This window comes from Emys orbicularis, chromosome 2 (genome assembly GCF_028017835.1).
Source record: "Emys orbicularis isolate rEmyOrb1 chromosome 2, rEmyOrb1.hap1, whole genome shotgun sequence".
Taxonomy (NCBI): domain Eukaryota; kingdom Metazoa; phylum Chordata; order Testudines; family Emydidae; genus Emys; species Emys orbicularis.
This window is the reverse complement of record NC_088684.1, coordinates 280127653-280148259: the sequence shown is the minus strand read 5'-3', so window position 1 is coordinate 280148259 and position 20607 is coordinate 280127653. Positions and strand designations below refer to the sequence as shown.

At 44.9% G+C, this 20607-nt stretch overlaps 1 protein-coding gene across 1 annotated transcript in view; it reads right to left on the bottom strand.

The window, feature by feature from the left end:
* The window catches only part of CNPY1 (canopy FGF signaling regulator 1), a 69315-nt gene extending 51791 nt beyond the window's left edge, over positions 1 to 17524 (bottom strand). The window contains exons 1-2 of the mRNA XM_065400018.1: positions 17428 to 17524; positions 490 to 605 (exon numbers count right to left, since the gene is read on the bottom strand). Of these exons, the coding sequence (XP_065256090.1) occupies positions 490 to 605; positions 17428 to 17524 (213 nt within the window). The remainder of the gene's footprint in view (positions 1 to 489; positions 606 to 17427) is intronic.
* Between the last annotated feature and the right edge of the window lie 3083 nt (positions 17525 to 20607).

Here is a 20607-nt window from a genome sequence, read left to right as displayed (position 1 = left end):
AGGGGGTGTGGATTTTAAGGGCCTGGTCTGGCAAAGCATTCAGAATCCTCAACTTCCACTGCAGTCAACGGGAGTTGAAGTCACTCAGTACCTTCAAACAGGCTCGAAGGAAGGTAATAGATACACTTCAGATACAGAGTACAAAAGCTGATTAGACAGATGTCAGTCTCTAGACAGGATATATATATATTCTCTCTCTCTCTCTCTCTTTTAATAGCATGTAGCACTGATTTATTTCTGTCAAGATTAACAGTGGAATAATACTGCTCGAAACATTAAAAAGCCAAAAATGTAGGTATTGAAAAGAAGAAAATACCTCAATTTGAAGCCTAAAGATTACTTTGGGTCCCAAAGGAAACAGAAGCAATTTAGTGTCTGATACCCTTAGCAAGAAAAAGGTTTGAAGATTAAGACCAACTGCTGTTTGGATAAGTGGTTGGTAATTGCACATATCAGCAATTATGTACTGTCAGATCATTTTCCTGTTACCTTACTCCTCTCTTGTGTCCCGTCAGGGCTTATTCGGAATGACCCCACGTCAATGGTCCTCTTCGGATTCACCTTCCTAATGTCATACAGTAGCTCATCGACCAGTGCCTTGCAAGCTAAATAGGAAGAAAGAAAACTCATTGTCACAAGAGAAACCCTATCAGCCTCTCTGATGGGGGTTTTCATTTGCAAGGGGCAGTTAGATGCTGACAATATATTAATGAGGTGCAAGTGCACACACACACACCCTTACCTAGCCTGAAATAAGCCTTGTGTCCCAGGGATGGCGGTTGCATGCGTTTGGAGAGAGGTGGTGCTATGGGGATCCATTCATTTGTTTATCATTTAAACAAAATGCTTTCTCACAGCCATAGCCAAGGAGGGAAGGCAGCACCATCTGGCAAACAAACTCATATTAAACTGCACTTTGCTAGAAATGCTTCTGCTTTGTTTCCAAGAAGTACCCCTCAAGCTACTACAGCACCGTGGTCAGCTTGTGTCAGTTGAAATGGGGGGTGAGGGTACAGAAAGGTGATCTTTTTATGAGACACAGGGCTGTCATCTCTGGCAGGGGTGAGTTAGCAGTGATGGGAGAAGGGAATCAATCCCCAAAAGGAGGAAGTCTCCCCAACAATCCCTTCAGTTTAGCGACAGAGCTAACAGTTCAGCAAACCACAGAAATGGGGCAACTACTCCCTCAGACTTGGGTCAACTCCTCACCCACACCTCATCTTATGCTAAGTGCACCAAATACATCTTTTCCCATTCTGTTTATTCACCAGTAATAATGAATTAAAGAAGAAAAATGATGAAATATTAGCAGAACTGTTTATAAACTGTATTCAAAAGTATAAACACACACTGTAACGTTTTGGCACCATGAAATATTTTGTTTGCTTGCCTGGGTACAACCTGCAGGCAGGAGATAGTCCCTTACAAGGATTCTTAGAAAGAAACAAAGGCAGAACAGACTTTATTGGTGGTATGTGCATCTTTCAGCATGAACTGCACCACAGCTGGCAGTAAGCATTTTATTCAAGCACTAACTGCTATATAATCAAATAGCCAAAATTTATAACACTATTTATAATAGCACCATCTGTTGATTTCCCATGACATTGCGCACATAACTTGATCTTAGGAGAAACACTACATAGGTTTGTTCAAAATTTGGACTTCGTAAAAACAAACTTTATAAAAAGCCATTTTAAAAATATCCCAATGGAAACAGCTGTTTTTAAGCAATTAGTGTTCACCTACAGTGTTTGCAACCCAAACATTGCAGTACTGAGGACATGAGAGTGAAAACGACTTCATTGATTTTCACTGTCCAAGCTGACAGAAATGCAGAAAGTAAACAAAAAGCACCAAAACTGAGAAATTTTTTTTTTTCATCTGTCAGTTTCAATAAGTAACTGATGGTAAGTAACACAAGTGAAGAAAGGTGTACACTTATCAAATGTGATCTTAAAGCATCCTTGTTCCTTTAATATATTTTTACATGAAAGAGGTAGCCAATGCTTTATTAGCATTATTATTATTTGTATTACTGCAGCACCTAGGAGCCCCAGTCATGGACCAGGGTCCCATTGTGCTAGGCGCTGTACAAACACGGAACAAAAAGACATCTCTTCCCCAAAGACTTTACAGTCTAAGTAGACTGTAGGTAGAGAACTTGCTCTGTAAACCTGGGAGTGAATCAAGCTGATATGGCCATCCATATCACTGAGAGGCAAAGATCACAGGCCTGTCTTGCTGAAATGGAATTCAGTGTCAAATCTCTTACTGATTTCAATGGGGAAAAGACTGGGCCTAACCTTATAATTGGGGTCCCATGACTGGAGAACACTGACATGAATCAGTATGTCTGTGTGCAGCAGGTGACACAGCACCCAGGTGCTTGCTGCCATTAGACAGACTGCTGCTGGCATAGGACTCAGGGAGGAATGAATGATGAGACCCACTCAGTGTTTCAGGTTACAACACAATGTAACCCCAGAGAAGGGGAGGATGTAGCAGCTGAGGGTTGCATGGTTGTCAGGCACTGCACAGAGTGCTGGCTGGCTGGGGAGATGCAAGTGTTCTGTATGTGGCTAGGAGGCCAAGAAATTATGGGGAAAACTTTTGGTGGGTCTGAGCCAACTTGCCCTATACCAAGTGGCCAGGTTTTATTACCATCACTAGGAGTATGACTTCTGCCCATTTTGGGGGCGGGGGAGAATGAGAAACGCCGATGAGAGAGAAACACTGATGAGCCATTAAATAAACCAAACCAGATGACAGTATTAGGAGTCCATTTGACCAGATATCGTTCTACTGTTTACTCTTCAAATCTTTCCCAATTACAGTTACGGAGAGATTGGCACAAGCCTCAAAGTTTGCTCGGATCTGGATTCGGAACAGGGGCGCTGGGTTTGGATTCAGTCTGATCTTCTCTGGCAGCAACTTCCACAGCCAGGGTCCCGCCACTGAGAACGCTCTGCCTCACTGCCTGACAGCGTAGCCCTGGCTCTCCCCGGCTGTAACGTTCTAGTGATGCAGAGTTGGCCTACAGGGTAGTGGACGAGAAGGTAGTCTCTGAGACAGTCCGTCCCAATCCATTAGGGTCTTTGCAGGTTAAGGTCAGGCCTTTGAATTCTTTTCTGAAACCAACTGGGAGCCAGCACAGCTCACAAAGCACAGGTGATACAGTCACGTTGGCCTCTCATGCTTGTGCGGAGGGCTGCCCCAGATTTCCCCCCCCACCACCACATCTCACCCCACCCCCTTAATTTGTTGTTGTGGTTGTTGCATTCAGTCCCAAATAGACTGAACTGAATCATCCCACTGGCTGGTAACAACAGAATGGCTTCCAGGAGCCCTGTCCTTGTCCGAGTTTCCTAGCTAGTCAGACTCTGCATCTTTCAGCAGGTGAATACCAGCTGTTCCAATACAAGCACCTTTTCTCCCTCACAGACATAACTGATTTCCCAATCAAGTGTCAAAAGAGAACAAAATCTGTTCCAACTTAGCTCATATGTTCACTGCCTGAGGGAAGCCTCTGGCTTATATGGCACTGGATGTACTCATGGAACAGTAACTATTTTGCTAGCTAATCAAGTTGGGCAGGAGTTACATCTCCTGTGGGCTGAATGGTGCTCCTTACACTGTAAATCTAGTGGGTCAGATCTTGCTCTCAGACGTACTGGTGTAAAACCACAGTGACGCCAGTGAAGTCAATAAAGTTACTCTGGATTTAGACTGGTGTGAATTAGAGCAGAATATGGCCCAGTTTCTCAAAAAATGCTACATTCTTACCCAGCCCACCATGGACTTTTATCTATTGAATGGAGCCAATGATTGTATTACCTATTAAAAGAAACACAAAGGAATATAGAACTACAAAAGCCTTAAGACCCCATACTCCCATCCATGGGAACCCCTCCCGGGGGGGGCTCTGCAAACCTAGAGATGGCTCTCCACATTCTCTCCTTCCCAAAGTTGCAAGGGGAGTAGCTCTATTAACCTGCCTTCCCTCATTGTCAAACCTCCCCTTTTAGTGGGGCTCAGGAAGCAGCTACTGTGGGGGCAACTGGAAACAAGGCCCCTACAGGAAAGTCAGAAGGAACTAGGAAGGGGGCCTAGTAGCAGGACAGAGGCAAAGAACATCACAGGGAATCCAAGGGAGCAGAATCCATTACTTCTGCGTAAGAGAGGATAGGGCCCCGTTCTGCAGGGTACTCGGTGCCTCCTCCGGTGGAATTGAAGGCACTCGTCACCTCTCAAGGGGAGCTTTGAACATTGCAAGACTGGACTTCAAGCTATTTTCAAGAGTCAAACTGAGGCTGAGCATAGAGATCAGCCCTGTATTTAAGGATTCACCACCCTGCCAAGATAACTAGGTTCCACAAAAAGCTGTGTGCGGATTAATACACTTCAAAAATTAGTTAACCCAGCATAGACCCACCAGGACTGATGAAGATTTGAGACCCTACGTTTAGACTGCCTCACAGTCCCCCCCCCCCCCCAAGAAATTGCATGGACGCAGGAAATGAATTGGAAAGGTTGAAAGGCCAGCAAGTCAATAATTGAGTACTCCAGGCCAGATAGGAAACCAAAGCAGAGACAAGAATCTCCAAATACTGGCGAGTTAGCACTGGTTGCAGTCTGGAAAGGATCTTAAAATAACAGGGATTCCTGGAGACATAATAAACATGTCTCTAAGTTGTCATCTTGAATGGAAAGTAATTGCCTAGATGTCTGACTGACTTACTGCTAAAACTAAATATGTAGTTCTGTAACTTGTTGTCAGCTATATCTCCACAGGTTTATGATTTTCCAGGAAAGCACACCGGAAATAAAAGCAAATGTCCAGAAGAAATTATGCATCTTGATCTTCAACTTCAGTTGTTGGTAATGGGTTGAAAACACATTTTTAAAAAGTTATGTAACAGTTCCAGATCAAGACATTTTATCTTGGAATTCATCAGTCTCTTGTGCATACATAATGCAAACTCCCCTGGCTGATGCATATATAGTTACAACTCCATTGTGAGTTTCAGGGAAGACTCAACTCTTGATTTCCTGAACTCAAGCCAGAATACGACACAGTCCATGCAGTTCCAATTTCCCAGCTACTTAAGAATTTCCTCAGTTCCTTGTATAAGCACAGGGCCTGATTCTTCCCCTCGCTTCTATCAGTTTTACAGAAGTGTAACACAATTACTGAGCTACAGTTACTCCTGATTTATCCAGTGCCAGTGAGAAGAGAAACAGGCTCACAGTCTAGTTTTAGAATCTTCCTGTTCCCAATTCCTGCAGCCTCCCTTAGCCCCAAATGTTTACACCCTCTGACTGCAAATAAAAGGCTCGCCAGCTGGTGGTTTTTATTGCCTGCTGAACACTCCTCTTTCAAAGCTGAGTTCTCCAAACTGTAACAAAAATACTCTCTGGGTCAGATATTTGTAATATGGTGTGCATTCAGTGATTAAAAGCTGGCTAATTCAGAGGTTTCAAAATGTAATTGTAAACAGGGAATCATCAGCAAATGGGTGTGTTTCTAGTCAGGTCCCGCAGGGTTCTTGGCCCCATGATATTTAATATTTTTATGAATGACTTGGAAGAAAACATAAAATTAATCACTGATAAAGTCTGCAGGTGACACAAAAATTGGGGGTGTGGTGACTAATGAAGAGGACAGGTTACTGATACAGAGCAATCTGGATTGCTTGGTAAGCTGGGTGCATGCAAACAATATGCATTTCAGTGTAGTCAAATGTAAATGTATAGACCTCGGAACAAAGAATGTAAGCCATACTTACAAGATAGGGGACTCGATCCTCAAAAGCAGTGACATTGAAAAAGATTTGGGGGTCATGGTGAATAATCATCTGACTATGAGCTCCCAGTGGGACGTTATGGTCAAAAGGGCAAATGAGATCCTTGGATGCATAAACAGGAGAAGCTTGAGCAGGAGTAGAGAGGTTGTTTTACCTCTGTAATTGGCACTGGGGTGACTGATCCTGGAATACTGTGTCCAGTTCTGGTGCCCACAATTCAAGGAGGATGTTGATAAATTGGAGAGGGTTCAGAGAAGAGCCATGAGAATGATTAGAGGATTAGAAAACATGCCTTATATTCCTGGAGTTCAGAACTTTTCGTCTTAACTAAGGCATAATTAAACCATCCCCAATGAACGGCGGTAGCTATGTTGGCGGGAGAGCATCTCCCGCTGACATAGCGCTGTCCACACCTGTGCTTTTGTCAGTGAAACTTATGTTGGTCAGAGTTTATTTTCACCAACTCACCGCCGCCGAATTGCCGCTGAAGAGCCGGACCTGCCGCCCCTTTCCATTGGCCGCCCCAAGCACCTGCTTGCTGGGCTGGTGCCTGGAGCCGGCCCTGGTTATACAAATTATATATTTAAAAGATCCGAGTAAAATATGACTATACTCTAACTCAGCTCTCTGACTGGTTCACAGCTACTTAAATTAAGATCAGGTGCTTTGGGCAGCCAACAGAAAGGGGCGGCAGGTCCGGCTCTTCAGCGGCGAGTCCCTCAGTCCCTCTCGGAGGGAAGGACCTGCCGAATTGCCGCCGAAGAATAAAAAGCCAATCGTGGCTTTTTCTTTTTTCCCCCCACCACTTGGGGCAGCAAAAACGCTGGAGCCAGCCCTGTGTATAACAGTAGTACCTACATCCCATTGTGCTAAGCACTGTCCAAACACATAGTAATTCATGTCCCCCAAACATCTTCCATTCTAACTAGGCAAGAATGGAGGATGGGAAGGTAGGAATATTATCATCCCTATTTTACAAGTGGGAAACTAAGGCACAAACAGATTAAGCGACTTGCCTAAGGTCCCACTGTGAATGGGTGGCAGAGTCAGGTATTGAACTTCTATCTCCCAAGTCCCAATCCACTGCCTTAATCACAGGACCCTCCTTCCTCTCTCTGTCTCTAAATATAGACATATAGCACTTGAGAATTCCCCTCAAGCTTAGCCAATTTCCAGCTCAGAGTGAATTTGTGAAGCTGAGTTATAAATCTTCCTCCTCCTCCAAACCAGGCACAAAATGTGTTTTTTAATGGAAACCTTCCACTGAACTATCACACTGTGAACAAGGCCTATATATATATATGTGTGTGTGTGTGTGTGTGTGTGTGTGTGTGTGTGTGTGTGTGTGTGTGTGTGTGTGTACGTATGAAGCGACTGTATCTAATATATGCTCAAGATAGAGGTTTGAGATGTCAGAACGTTTTATCTGAAACAAGCAGACATTCATGCACAAGAGGATAACTTCAAACCTATCTACCCATCTATCCAACTCCAAGCTCTAGGTAGATAGAGAAATCAAGCAGAAGCTAAAGTTGCCGAAGGAATGCAAAATGATTTCTGCAGGCAAAAAGAACAGGGTGTCCCTGTAAGTACTACTAAACACAATTTTAGAGAGAAACGGGGAAATTACTTACTCTCGGGTCTCTTGCCCTCACATGCACAACTGTGAGCTAAGTAACATGCTCTGATGAGGCAGTCAAAACATGTGCCTCAAGGGGTTCGTACAGCATACAATACCTTCTTTCAGTCAGCTCCTCTTTCTCCCAACTGACCTCATTTTCTTTAGTTAAAAAGAAAGAAAATTCTAGCACAAGACATAGGAAGAAGAGGAGGAGGTTGCAGCACTACAGAACCAGGGCCTCAACTCATGCAAATCCAAATAGCTCTATTGACTTCCAGGGAGCTGCTAATTTACACAAGCTCAGGACTGGCCCAGAGTTTTACACACCTCTGAGTTTGATCTCGTACCATGGAAAATCAGGAATAACGCTGCTGATTTAAAAGCTGTGTAAGTGAGACCACAGTCAGACTTACTAGACAGTAAATTCCTTTCTCCAAAGTTATATTTGTTATTAGGTATCCTCAGTCTTGGAGATTGCAAAACCAGAAGGACATTTCCATTAATTTATTTATTTACATCCAATAGATGACAAAAGAGAAATCAATTATTTAAGACAGGAATAGCATTTTTTGAAAACTATTATTTTTCTTTACACCCAGGAAGTGCTATATTGTACACGATACTGATTTTTTAATATTGACATAATTAGAATCCCACACCCCTTATGTATTAATATATCAGGTATTAACATTAAGCTATTTAACATTCTTAGAGAATAAAATGAAAAATGTGTCTGAAATAGAGAACTTTGTAACTGCTCCTGCTCCCACTGAACTCAGTGGAAAACTCACATTGACTTCAATGGAAACAGAGTTAAGAATCCAACTATGTATGTACTAGCTGTCTGTTACAGTTATAGTACGGTGTAAAAGGGAGCCCAGGCTGGGTCACAAGAGCTCAGTGGTACCCCAGTTCTAGGTGGAACTCGGGGTGGGAACCCATCGTAGCGTCTACTTTTAGGTACTCTGAGTACCTAATCTGAGCACCCCAGACTCCAAATGAAGTCAACTAAAGCAGCTGGTGCCCAGAAGTTCTGAAAACCAGACTCAGGACTACATGCTCTCAAGGAGCCTGAAAACTCCGATCCTTCAGAAGGAAAGTCAAGAAACCTGCAGCAGAAGGGAATATGCATACACTCACACAACATATCAGGCACAGTGACCAGCACAACATGGCAGTAATGTATGAAGTAAACAAAAATGGAGCCCATACAATTGAATTAGAAAAGGGTAAGCCAGGTGGACCAGACACAGCAGAAGCTTAAGATCATCTCAGAAGAAAAACACCATCACTGAAAGATGGAGGGGAGGCTGGGTTATGAACCTTCCTAACAGCTGCACATGGGAACTTCCTTCTCCGCACGTGTTTATGGGCTGTTCTAGCATTGAGCTAGTTTAGTGGTTTTCAACATGTGGTACATGGACCCCTAGGGATCCTCAGACTATGTCTAAGGGGTCCACGAAAGGTTGTCATTACCATAGACCTGCAGGGGTGCTCGAACAATTTTTATAGTGGCAGTGCTGATGATGGAAACCACGTATTTGGTATTTGTTATTACTACTTCAAGCCAGAGAGTGTGGCAGCACCCCCAAAACCCCTAGTTCTAGCACCACTGTGGACCAACCTGTCGTCCGCGGACCCCTAGCGCTTGACAGACTATGTCTAAGATTTCCAAAGGGGCCCACACCTCCATTCAAAATTTTTTTAGGTGTCCACAAATGGAAAAAGGTTGGAAAACACTGAGCTAGTTAATCCGGAAGTATAAACAGATCTAATCTCAGTCAATGGTAGCCCGCCATTCTAGAAAAGCATGTGCTCTTGGTGAGCACCACAAATGCATGCGAGAGCAGAGAAACTCCCCAAAATGCCCTTGACTGGCTGGCTCACATAAAGGAAAAGAGCCAATTACAGCTAAAAGCTAATAGAGTTTTTCCTTTAGCTGAAGCAAAAGAGGCTTATGCTTTTTGTATTGAAGGTCACAGGTTCAATCCCTGCTGACAACCAGTAGTGGGAGAAATAAAAAATAATAAACAAATAGTCAAAAAGGGATAAGAAAAGTGGCTACTGGTCACATTTTGATGATTAGCAATGGTAATTAATAATAAAAAAAAGGTCCATGAAAATATTTTGGTCAAAACTTCAAAAAATTTCAGCCAGCTTCATTGATAATACAATTTGTAATAACACTTTTTTATTTATTTTTGTTAAGAGATTTAGACTATTCCCAATTCCCCTCAACCTTGCCTTTATTATTAGTCTGCTTATCTTCCAAAAAGATCATCTAAACTACACTTCTATAGGGAATGCGATTCTTAGCAGCGTAGGGCTTTGCAATTATCCAGTTCTGAATGAACTTGTTGTTAAAACATTTTTTTAAGTCTAATGAAAACATTAGAACAATTCCTAGCAGCAATAGTTGTCATTAAATCAATAGCCTGTGTAAGTCCATTATACTGATATTTGACACAAGCTGCTGAAGGTCTGCTAACAATGGGGCCATACTGAAGTATGCCCTCGACTAAGCATATTTCAGGCAAGATAAAAATCTGTTAACTCTACAGTATCTAAAACTTACCAATAAAATAAGCAGCTCTCTGAAATGTTACTGTATCTTCTACTAGGATCACCATAGTTATATGGGCTTTGGAACCAGACCATTCCTTAGGGGTACAGTGGAATTCTCCTCTATCACAGCTATGTTCTAGCATCAGCTAGAAAAGCTTTCTGATTATTTAACCACCTGGCTCACAAAGCACATTATAGCAATTTCATAACAAAATGCAGCTAAGCTTGAAGGGCCTGCTCCTACTCCCATTTAAATAAATGGGAGTTTTGTCATTGATTTCAGTGGGAGCAAGATCTTTCCTTAAGTCCCTGGAAAAGGAAAGTTCTCACCAAAAGAAAAAGAGAATCTCTGTGTGCAAGTGTAGTAGCTGTCAGGATCAAGAAACAAAACTAGACTGATTTCCTCATACAAAAGCAGACTTTATTTTGGTAGGTCCCTTGTAAATACCATCACACTACAAATGTGTAAATTATTTAAAGACCTAGGGCTCTCATGCAATACATATTTTAATGTCTCACTTGTGGGCTGTAAATATGGCTTCTATCCTCTTGTGGACTCCTATGGGATGGTTCAAAAAGGATCTCATTCTCTATTACTACAGAGTTTTGAGTCATTTCAATAGAATCCTATAGGTTTAATCACGGTTAAAAACTATGGAATTTTACAAACTTGGCTCCACAAGGCTAGAATGAATGGCTAGTTAGAGGGAAAGGAGAGTGTCAGAGAACAATGACTCCATGTAACATTTATCCTAATTTCCCAGGTCATTAATTCTGAGCAGTAACAATTTCCCCTCTGTGTTTTTGTTTTTCTAATGCAAGGTGAAGGTGGGGAGTATGTATGCACAGCAGGTGAAGGGGAGGTGAAACCAATGGTAGGATACCAACTTTATGAGCCATGCTGCCAGAGCTGAAGAAGACAGTCCAGGGAGGCTGAAGGAGTGTGAATCTGGGTTCTATGTTGAGATCCAGCCATCTCTGGTGTCTCTGCTTTCCTCTCCTTTCTCAGACCGTGATCTCACTAAGGCTAGATCTACACTACAGCGGGGGGTTGACCTAAGATACGCAACTGCAGCTACGTGAATAGCGTAGCTAAAGTTGCATATTTTAGGTCGACTTACCTGGCTGTGAGGACTGTGGCAAGTCGACCGCTGCCGCACCGCTGTTGACTCCGCTGCCGCCTCTTGCCGCGGTGGATTTCCGGAGTTGACGGCAGAGCGATCAGGGATCAATTTTATCGCGTCTTCACTAGACGCGATAAGTCGATCCCCAATAGACCGATTGCTACCCACCGATCCGGCGGGTAGTGAAGACGTGCCCTAAGACCGCACTGCCACAGGTTACACCTCCCAGCAGGGACCAAGAGTCTGCTGAGGAGTTAGGCACATTCTGAGACAAGTCCTCCCTTTCCCACATACTAAATCAAAGGTGTCTACATTAGGGTTTGTCTACACTAGGAATTTTTAGCAAAAATTTCCCAATAGTGGAAGCATTAGTGTAGAGAAGGCTCCTGCAGTCAGCAGTGTATTTAATACCTTGTCCTTTAGATCTGCTCCAAGCAGGGTTAGACACCAGTGCTAAAAAGCCAAGTAGCCAGTCTATACTAGAGCTCCCTCTATTGTTACCATCAGTGGAACTACACTTGTAGTTGCAAGGGTGGGAACTTTTTGCCAAAACCCTAGTGTAGACACAACTTCTGGGACAAAGGCCAATATCACTTACTGACTATGAAATTACCATAATGTCTAGCAAACAGGGTCATATGTAGCACACTAACTCCTCTAGACATCAAGCTTTAGACTTATTCTGTCTGAAGCATCTTAGATACTTTATTAATTATTCTTTAACAAATGGTGAGTTTAGGGGATTTTTATGTCTGGAAGATTACCTACTTATACTCTACTGAACAAGTTCTATAATGAGAACATACCATAAGTCTTCAGCAGAAAATATTCTTAGTTTCAGAATATGGTGGGACTGTTCCAATTTAACCAAACTGAAAAGCAACTTAGAAAATAGAAACAGAGGGTCCTGTGGCACCTTTAAGACTAACAGAAGTATTGGGAGCATAAGCTTTCGTGGGTAAGAACCTCACTTCTTCAGATGCAAGAAGTGAGGTTCTTACCCACGAAAGCTTATGCTCCCAATACTTCTGTTAGTCTTAAAGGTGCCACAGGACCCTCTGTTGCTTTTTACAGATTCAGACTAACACGGCTACCCCTCTGATACTTAGAAAATAGAAACCACCTCAAATTCAGAAAGGAAGATGAAGGATGAAAAGAGGACAGTATGCAGTCTTCTGGGAATGAAAAACCAGAGAAGGGATGAGGGGGGAGTGAAGGGGGATGATCTTGTTTATTCTAAGGAAAAAATTTGGGTTTTTTTCTCCCTCCATCATTTGGAATCTTTAAATCAAGACTGGATAGCTTTCTAAAATATACATTCTAGTTCAATCACAAATTGTGGCCGGAAGTGTGGAAGTTCAGGAACCAAGGCTGAGAATTTGTAACAGTACAAATAATATAGTACAAGTAGCCAGAAAAAGACATTTATTTTAAGTTTCAGATCTGAGCACCATTTGTTTTATCCCAACAAATAAATTTATCAGCCACAGAACAGAATATTGCAACACAGTCAGACTACTTAGAGACCAGGTACAGGCTGTCCTCAGATACCAGTTTAAAATCTCAAATACTTTTTTATAAGACCTCTGACTCAAGCAATAAGCATGAAAGGATTCCAGTTAATCAGATACGTATTTCTTTATTTAACTGTAACATCAGAAATGAAGCTTGCAGTACATTCTTAAGAGACAGAATCTTTATTTAATTACAAGTTTGTTTTTTAAAAAGGCTATATTGTTGGTTAAGTAACTGTACTGAGTTTTTTGCATATGATTAAAGAGAGTGGTAAGATGTTCTCTCCTTCACTTTCTGTCCTGGACAATTGTGCAGCATGCCAGTGTTAAAGAACTGCCATATTCCACCTCAAAGGTGGCTGCACATCAGCATTGTTTGAAGGTATTTCTTTTAAATCTAGATTGGTTTCTAGGCCACTATTAGATGTTTTGAGAAGAAAATTACTATATAAACTGCTCAGGACAGGGGTACTGGAACAATCTCCATAGTGGGGGAGCTGAGAGCCATTGAACCAAACTGTAAACCCTGTATATGATGGAAACCACTTCAAACCAGGGGGTGTGGCAGCACCACTAGTTCCAGCATCTCTGACTCAGGAATTATATATTTTTATACTGGATGGCTGCTTGAGGTGGGGATCATGTCTTTCTGTACTGGGCTGTAAAACACCCAGCACAGCTTTGTATGTCATAAATAAAAATAAAAGATATTTCCAATATTATCTATAAAAGAAATTACCTCGCTCTCATAAAGAAGTAATCATAGACAAACTACATTTAAAACAAAAACAAACAAACAAAGCCACCTTTGAGGTTGCAAAGTTTAACACTCATAAGTTAGGAAATGCCAGAATGAAGAGACCCATGAAGGAGGCTGTTGTCTGTAGAACCCATAGCGCTTTGTTGCAGAAGTTGGAAGGTGTTTAGTGAATGAGGCAGGTGATTATAGGAAAAGAAAGAACGGTCTCATGGTTAAAGCAGCTGAATGCTGCCCTGGAGAAGTGGATTCTACCCCTGCTTCTGCCAGAGAGTTCCTGCGTGATGCCGGGCAAGTCACTTAAACCTATCTTTTCATGGGTGGCCACTGTGTGCTCCTCATTTTCTGCATGCTCAACGTGAGACCCTGGGGTTTGATTTGCAGAAGTACTGATCTCTCCCAGCTGCAAATGAGGTCAATGGGAGCTGTGCTTGGAACACAAAGCTATATAATAAGTACTCTGAAAAATGAGCTCCTAGACACCTAAATTGGGCACTCAAAATTAGTGGACACTTTTGACCTTAATCTCTCCATGCGTCAGTTCCCCATGTGTAAAATGGGGATAATACCACCCCCTCATCTCACTTCCACTCAAGGGTGTTTGAGCCTTCCCAAAAGTGGTCTAAAAGCAGCCCCCTCCCCACAGGGCCGGCTCCAGGGTTTTTGCCGCCCCAAGCGGCGCAAAAAAAGCCGCGATCGCGATCTGCGGCGGCAATTCGACGGGAGGTCCTTCGCTCCGAGCGGGAGTGAGGGACCGTCTGCCGAATTGCCGCGGAATAGGTGGACGTACCGCCCCTCTCCGAAGTGGCCGCCCCAAGCACCTGCTTGGCAAGCTGGTGCCGGCCCTGCCTGCCCATGTCCCCACTGCCTGGACCCCCCCACCCAGGGCAGATGGAGGGCCCCAATCCCCACAGCTGTCTGTGTGGCTCTGTCCCCAACCTGGCTCTGTGTGGGGCCTCGGAGACACAGTCCGGCCATAAGACAAGACCCGCACAGGGCCAGGCAGCTGTGGGGAGCTGCGGTGGACCCTCCACTGCCCGTGGGGAGGGGAGGGCTGAGGAGAGCAGCCCCTGGCCCATGTCCCCACCTCCCAGGCCCTCCACCCAGGGCAGATGGAGGTCCCTGGCTCCTCACAGCTGCCTGCGTGGCTCTTACCATGGCTGGGCTGTGGCTCCAAACCCCCATCTCCTGCCCTGAGCCAGGTCAGGGACAAAGCTGCACGGGCAGCTGTGGGGAGCTGGCATGGAGTCACAGACCCTCCACTTCCACCTGCCCTGGGTGGGGAGTGGGGACATGGGCAGGGGGCTGCTTTTGGGGTCCACACAGCTCCCACAACTGCCTGGGCTCCCTGGTTGGGCTCCACCAGCTGCTGGCCTGGCTGGGCAGTGAGGCCTCGGGGGGAAGAAGGGGGGGAAGGAGGTGGGGACTGCCCTGGCAAAAAAGTAAGGGCCTTGGCCCCCGGGATCCCCTTGTTCCAGCACCACTGCTTCCATTCCTGGTCTGTCTCTTGTCCCAACTGCATTTCAGACAGCTTTCTCTTCCTCAATATCTGAGTGCCAGCGGTGGGATCACTGAGAGCATAGCTGAGACAATCTCCCTGCTCTCAGTTCCAGTGCCCAGCATTACAGTGATTCATAGCAGTTACGTCAGCAATTGTAGGGAAAGTCCTACTCAGCCCCTGCAGCCCTCAGTTGGAGCATGCTCAGTGCAATTGCTGCAGAATTTAGTTGCCAAACTAACAAGTCTTAACTGAGCGCATGTGAACGGCAATTTTTCAAAGATGTACAATTTGGCCTTTTTATTTTTTTTAAACCAGGAGCAGCAAAAGGCATATCCCTGAAACCAGGGTAAACCTCAGAGGCTCAGAGCCAAGTGTCAAGTTCCCACTGCAAAGCATGGGGGCATTAAAGCTTCTCAATGAAAAGGCTGTAAAAAAATTTACCATTAGGGGGAAAAAAAGGGTTTTGCCTAATCTCATTCTTAGAAACAGAACCATTTTTGCTGAAATTTCCCCCAAAATTTCAGCCTGAGGCAGGCATCTGTCATGGAAAATTTCAGCCCAAACAGTGAAAGTTTGGCAAAGTTATAAGGAACTGAAAACAGGATTAGTGGGAGGTGCCGGGAAACATTACAGGTGACAGTGCCAGCTCTGTCTGTAATAGGCAGCCCAAATATATTCCCACCCAGTTATAATGATACAACTATCAAAGTTAAAAACAAACAGTTCTTGGAACAAAGAGGTTATTGGGCTTAAATAGATCTAATATTGGTGGACAGGTACTAATGCCTCAGCTCCCAATTTCTCTAATCACTGTGCAGCTTTAGGCCGTTTCAGTCACTGCTCAGCCTGCCACCCTGGTTCCTTCTGCTGCTTGCAGAGAATGCAGGGTGGTATCTCTCAAAACTGTTGTGCTTGCATCACCCAAAGCTTTGTCAAGGGATCCTGGGACTGAGATATGGCTGCATCTGAAGCCCCAGCGTTCATGAGGGAGGATTTATTTCAATATGTTGTTGAAACGATCTGATGTCAGGTTATTTGTCTCAGGGGGACACGTGTTTCTTGTAGTTTGTTAAGCCATCTGTTAAGAAATTCAGCCACTTGTCTCTCTGCTAGGAGACCACAGATGGAGAGTTTTTCCCCTTGTGTGCACTACTGTCAATATATGCCAAAGCCTTGTTATTTGGAGCCAGGTGGAATCACCAACGAGACGAGAGCGCTTTGGATGAAAGGTGCGATATGGGTAGCCCTGCATACAGGCAATACTCCTGAACAAAGCCAGGCTCTCTCTGCTTAGTTCAGTGGCGTTTTAAATGCCTCCTTGCTACCTCTCAAGCATGCCAGACCTCCCTTCCTGCTCAGCACCAAACTGCAATTTCAGGAGGAGCTGCTCCTGAGACACTGTTTTCAGAAGTGCCAATTTAGAGCTGTAATAGGATGCAGGGACATAGGCAAGTTTGTAAAGAAAGGTTGTATGATTTAAAGGGCTAGGGAGGGGATTGGATGGCTGAAGGAAGTGACAAGAGGCTGTGGAACCTCTCTTATCTGGGCTACTGGTTTGAATCTCTTCTAGGCTGGTAGTGACTGAAGTATCGATGCCAGATGATACTGTTTGGTGGCTTGCGTGCAAGGACAAGGGGTCTATGCAGGTACAGAAAAATATGAAATTCTAACAATTCAGAGTCTCCCTGTGGAGATTCTGCTGCCTTCAACAGGATCTAAGCTAGCACTTGGTTAAAAATTAAGATTCTAATCCTGACTGCAAAGAAAACCGAATCTGCAGAGAGATGAATACAGCACTAAGAGAGGTACTAAAATCCCCCAGTCACTTTAAAGGGCTATTAGCGCTAAATGTTGATAATGTTACCTTTATATGGCTGATTCTCACACCATAAACACCCAGCTAACATCTCCCCAGTGCAGCTGGGTGCATCCACCACACCCCGGTGTGGTGTTCCTAAGGAAGGATGTTGTATAGAAAAGTGCAGTTTGGTCTGAACGGTCTCCCTTTCTTTCACCATATCTTAGACAGGGAGGTTTAGCCACTATAGAACATTATTTTTTAATGTAAAAGAAAATGGCCATCCTCTTCCTGCCCTGGAGCACCATGGGGACTGTAGCCCTTCATGGAATTTCCCAGGTGGACTGGCCCTTTAAAAGAGTCCTGGTATCCTCCAGGAAGAAGAAAGTCAGCAGCTACCAGCAGGAGGCAGCAAAGTTGCTGGACCTCCCTCCGTACAGCAGAGGCAAGATTTGGAGAGTGATGAGTGCTCAGGAAAGTTGGTCAGAAAAATGCACAAAAACTAGAAACAAACATTTCTAAAAAAAAAGTTAACAAAAATTCCCCCCATCCCAGCTCCATTTCCTGACCATCTCTAGCACTCAGCACCTCTAGAAATCAGGCTGCTTGTATAGAGGACCTATGTTTAGAGGGCCTACGTATGGCACCTACGTTTGAAAACTTTGGCAGAGTTTTTAATCTGTGAAATGTCAAAGTATAAGAATGCAAAAAATCCCAACCCAAACCAACCAACCACTAACCTCCACAAAACACCTCTTGATCTCGCTCTCCCTCCACATTGTTACTGGAGAAGGTTAGTAGCAGCAGCAACGCCAAACGAAGCAGAACCATTCCCATAGTCTCTACCTAAGGAAACAAGCAATAATCATCCTCAGCACTTCTATAGGCAGCTTTTGATTAGGCCCAATTCTGAAGGTGATCAGCCCCTCACAAGATCAGATCCCTAGATCTTTACACATGGTACAAATATTGAGCAAGGTCCCAGGTGTGCAACGAGATGCCTGCAAACAGACACTTCAGTAGGATGGTGGGGGGGAGGTGGGAGTGCAGGGGTCCTTCCACATTGCTGGATTGGAGCCTAACTAAAGGGGGGGGGGGTCACATTTTTCAGTATAATGTTACAGTTTATTAAAAGAAACCCCAAGTTACAGAAATCATCACTATTTCTGCCAAAATTTAAATATACACAGGTATGTAAACAGAAGTAACATTTTAAAAATACAGATATTTAATGATATTTGTACATTGTTATGTCTCTAAAACATATAAAACTCTATAGCTAATGCAGCTTAGGGCATACCAGGGGACACAGGAGTGGGAGGCCTTATATAGAGCAATACTTACTTTTTTAAAACTAAAATTGGACTGAAGCATGGGCAGGGGGTATAATAGGCCTTTGCCTTCCCTGGCAGCCGGCCCTGAGGGACACCTGGACCGCAGTGGCCACGCCCCTTCCCTGAGGCCTCCCCACCCACCGCCTGCTGCTATTGCTGCCTGCCTACCTGCACTCCACCTCCCCCGCCCCCAGGTCCCCACTGCTCAACATGTTGCTTCTCTTTGGGGGCGGGGGAGTGAGGATGGATGCTGCTAGCAAGCAGCGGGTGGGGGAGTCTGATGGGGAAGTGAGGCGGCTCAGCCGGGCACTAGGGCCACCGGCTCGGCGTTCGAGCAGGAGGGAGCAGCTCGGCTCAGCCCAGCGCTCTGGCCCTGGGGGGGGGGGGGTAACTTGACTCAGCCCAGTGCTGGGGGGGGGGGGGGGGAGGACTGTCCTCGGGTGGTGGGGACACCATTGACAACTTTAGTATCCAGACAGTTGTAAAAGCAGCGCCAACGGGATTTTAATCTGCCAAATGCACATCCTGCCACCACCCTACAGCTACTGAGCATGTAGTTGAACCTTCTTTTGCCAAGCCCTCTGAAATCAGGGCATGGTTTCACAGGCCATGCCAAAAAGGGGGTATGTGGGGCCCCCTAAAGTAACAGTGGGGACAGTGATTTCATCCATAATGCCAGTTGGTGGGAATAATATCCCAGCTTGACCATGAAGGTAGAGGCCTGATCTTAGGAAAACTCTGGCATCATGCACCTGGCCAGTAGATCCCATGTTTGTGTCCATAAACCTGCCTCTGTAGTGGACTAGGGCCTGCATAATGATGGAGTAGGACCCTTTTCAGTTTATGTACTCGTGCTCCTTGTGAGGACAACCTATAGGCACGTGAGCGCTAGCCGCAGCGCAGGTGGGAGAGCCCAATCTCTCAAAGCTGGCAGTTATTTCAGGAACGTTCTTTTTGCCTGCCACCTTTGAGTAAATCATAGTCCTCATCACCGCACAAAGTCCACTACCAGAACCCCTGCAGTTGACTTGCCAGCACCAAACTGGTTAACCAAGGACCTGTAGCAGTCTGGGGTAGCCAGCTTCCAAAAGGCTATAGTAATTTGTATCTGGACCAGCATGGCCTCTCTTATGTATGTGCCCTGATGCTGGAGGGCTGGAGAAATTCCTGGAACTGTGTGATCAACTGTCTGCTTCTTCATGCAGAAGTTTTGGACCCACGGTTGGTCATCCAAGGTCCATATGACAATGTGATCCCACCAGTCTGTGCTCGTGGCCCTGCTCCAGAAGCAGCCATCTACACAATGGGGAATCTGCAGTTATGGAAACAGGCATGAGCAGCATCAGCTGGGTCATGGCTGCCATGTCTGTATCCCGTCCAAGAGGTATCTTCAATAGGACAAAAACTGCCACCACAACATGCATCTCAGTTGCATTGCCTGATTCCCAGAACAGGAGGGAAAGCATGAGCAGGGGAAGTTTTTCCACCAGTGCTGAATCCATGTGACTGACTAGTTGCAGGGAGCATGAAAACCCAAAAATGGCTTGGCCAGTTGTATTGGTGGGCTAAGAGCACTTCCAGTCAAGTGCTGTGGGCTGGACAGACAAATGCTCCCACAATACATCGTGAACCAAGACCTAAAGTAGCTACAGTTAACAAGTGCGTTAAGAACCCTGGGATGTGCCCCCAGAACCAGCAAAGTCAAACTCATGTCTGCGTAGTGCATTGTGGATGGGCATGGGTGTGAAGCTCACACAGCAATGTGGTGTGGATGCTCAAGCATGAGCTTGGAAAGAATGGGTTTGCAGGTGCAGGTCCCCTAAACCCAGGTTGACTATGTACTAGAGATATACCCACTAGCTAGACCCAGCCTCTAAGGGCAGTTCAGTACAGGGGTCTACAGATAACCACATTATTGTAATGCCTTTGGACTGTCCTCTGGCCAGCAAACTTCAGACCTACATTCTCCTGCTGCAGCTACTGCTGGCCCCCTGCCAGCACAGGATGTTTCTCTGTCCACCATCCCCAGCCCCTAGGCTGCTGTCTTCGGTCTGTGGCTCCTGCATTAAACCACTAATGCAGTCTCTGGGTATCTCCAGAGCCTAATTACCTCTGACTTCATGTACTTCCCTTTCCTGTACCCTGAAGGTCAGAGTTCTCTGCTGGCTGGATGTTGAGCTGGAGCTAACACAGTGCCTAGTAATAAGTCCACAGGTTTGTTACAGATGTTTTGATTGAGCACATCTGCTAGGCAGCCTACGGCAGGGCTATCTGGCTTGATTTTAAGGCTGCCTTGCCTTAACAGAATCCCTGGGAGAGAGAAGCAGCTGTATTTCTGCTTCACCTTCTCTAGGTTGAATCCTCCCTTGGTCACAGCTGCTTTTATGGGCACAGTAGATGTGCCATTTGTAGCCACTGCAGAGAATCTAGCCCACTGTATAGATAAAAGCTTACATGTGTTAGATGCAGCATTGTCGTAACAGTGTCAGCCCCAGGATATTAGAGAGAGAAGGTGGGTGAGGTAAACTTTTAGTGAGCCAACTTCTGTTGATGAAAGAGACAAACTTTTGAGCTTACATGGAGCTC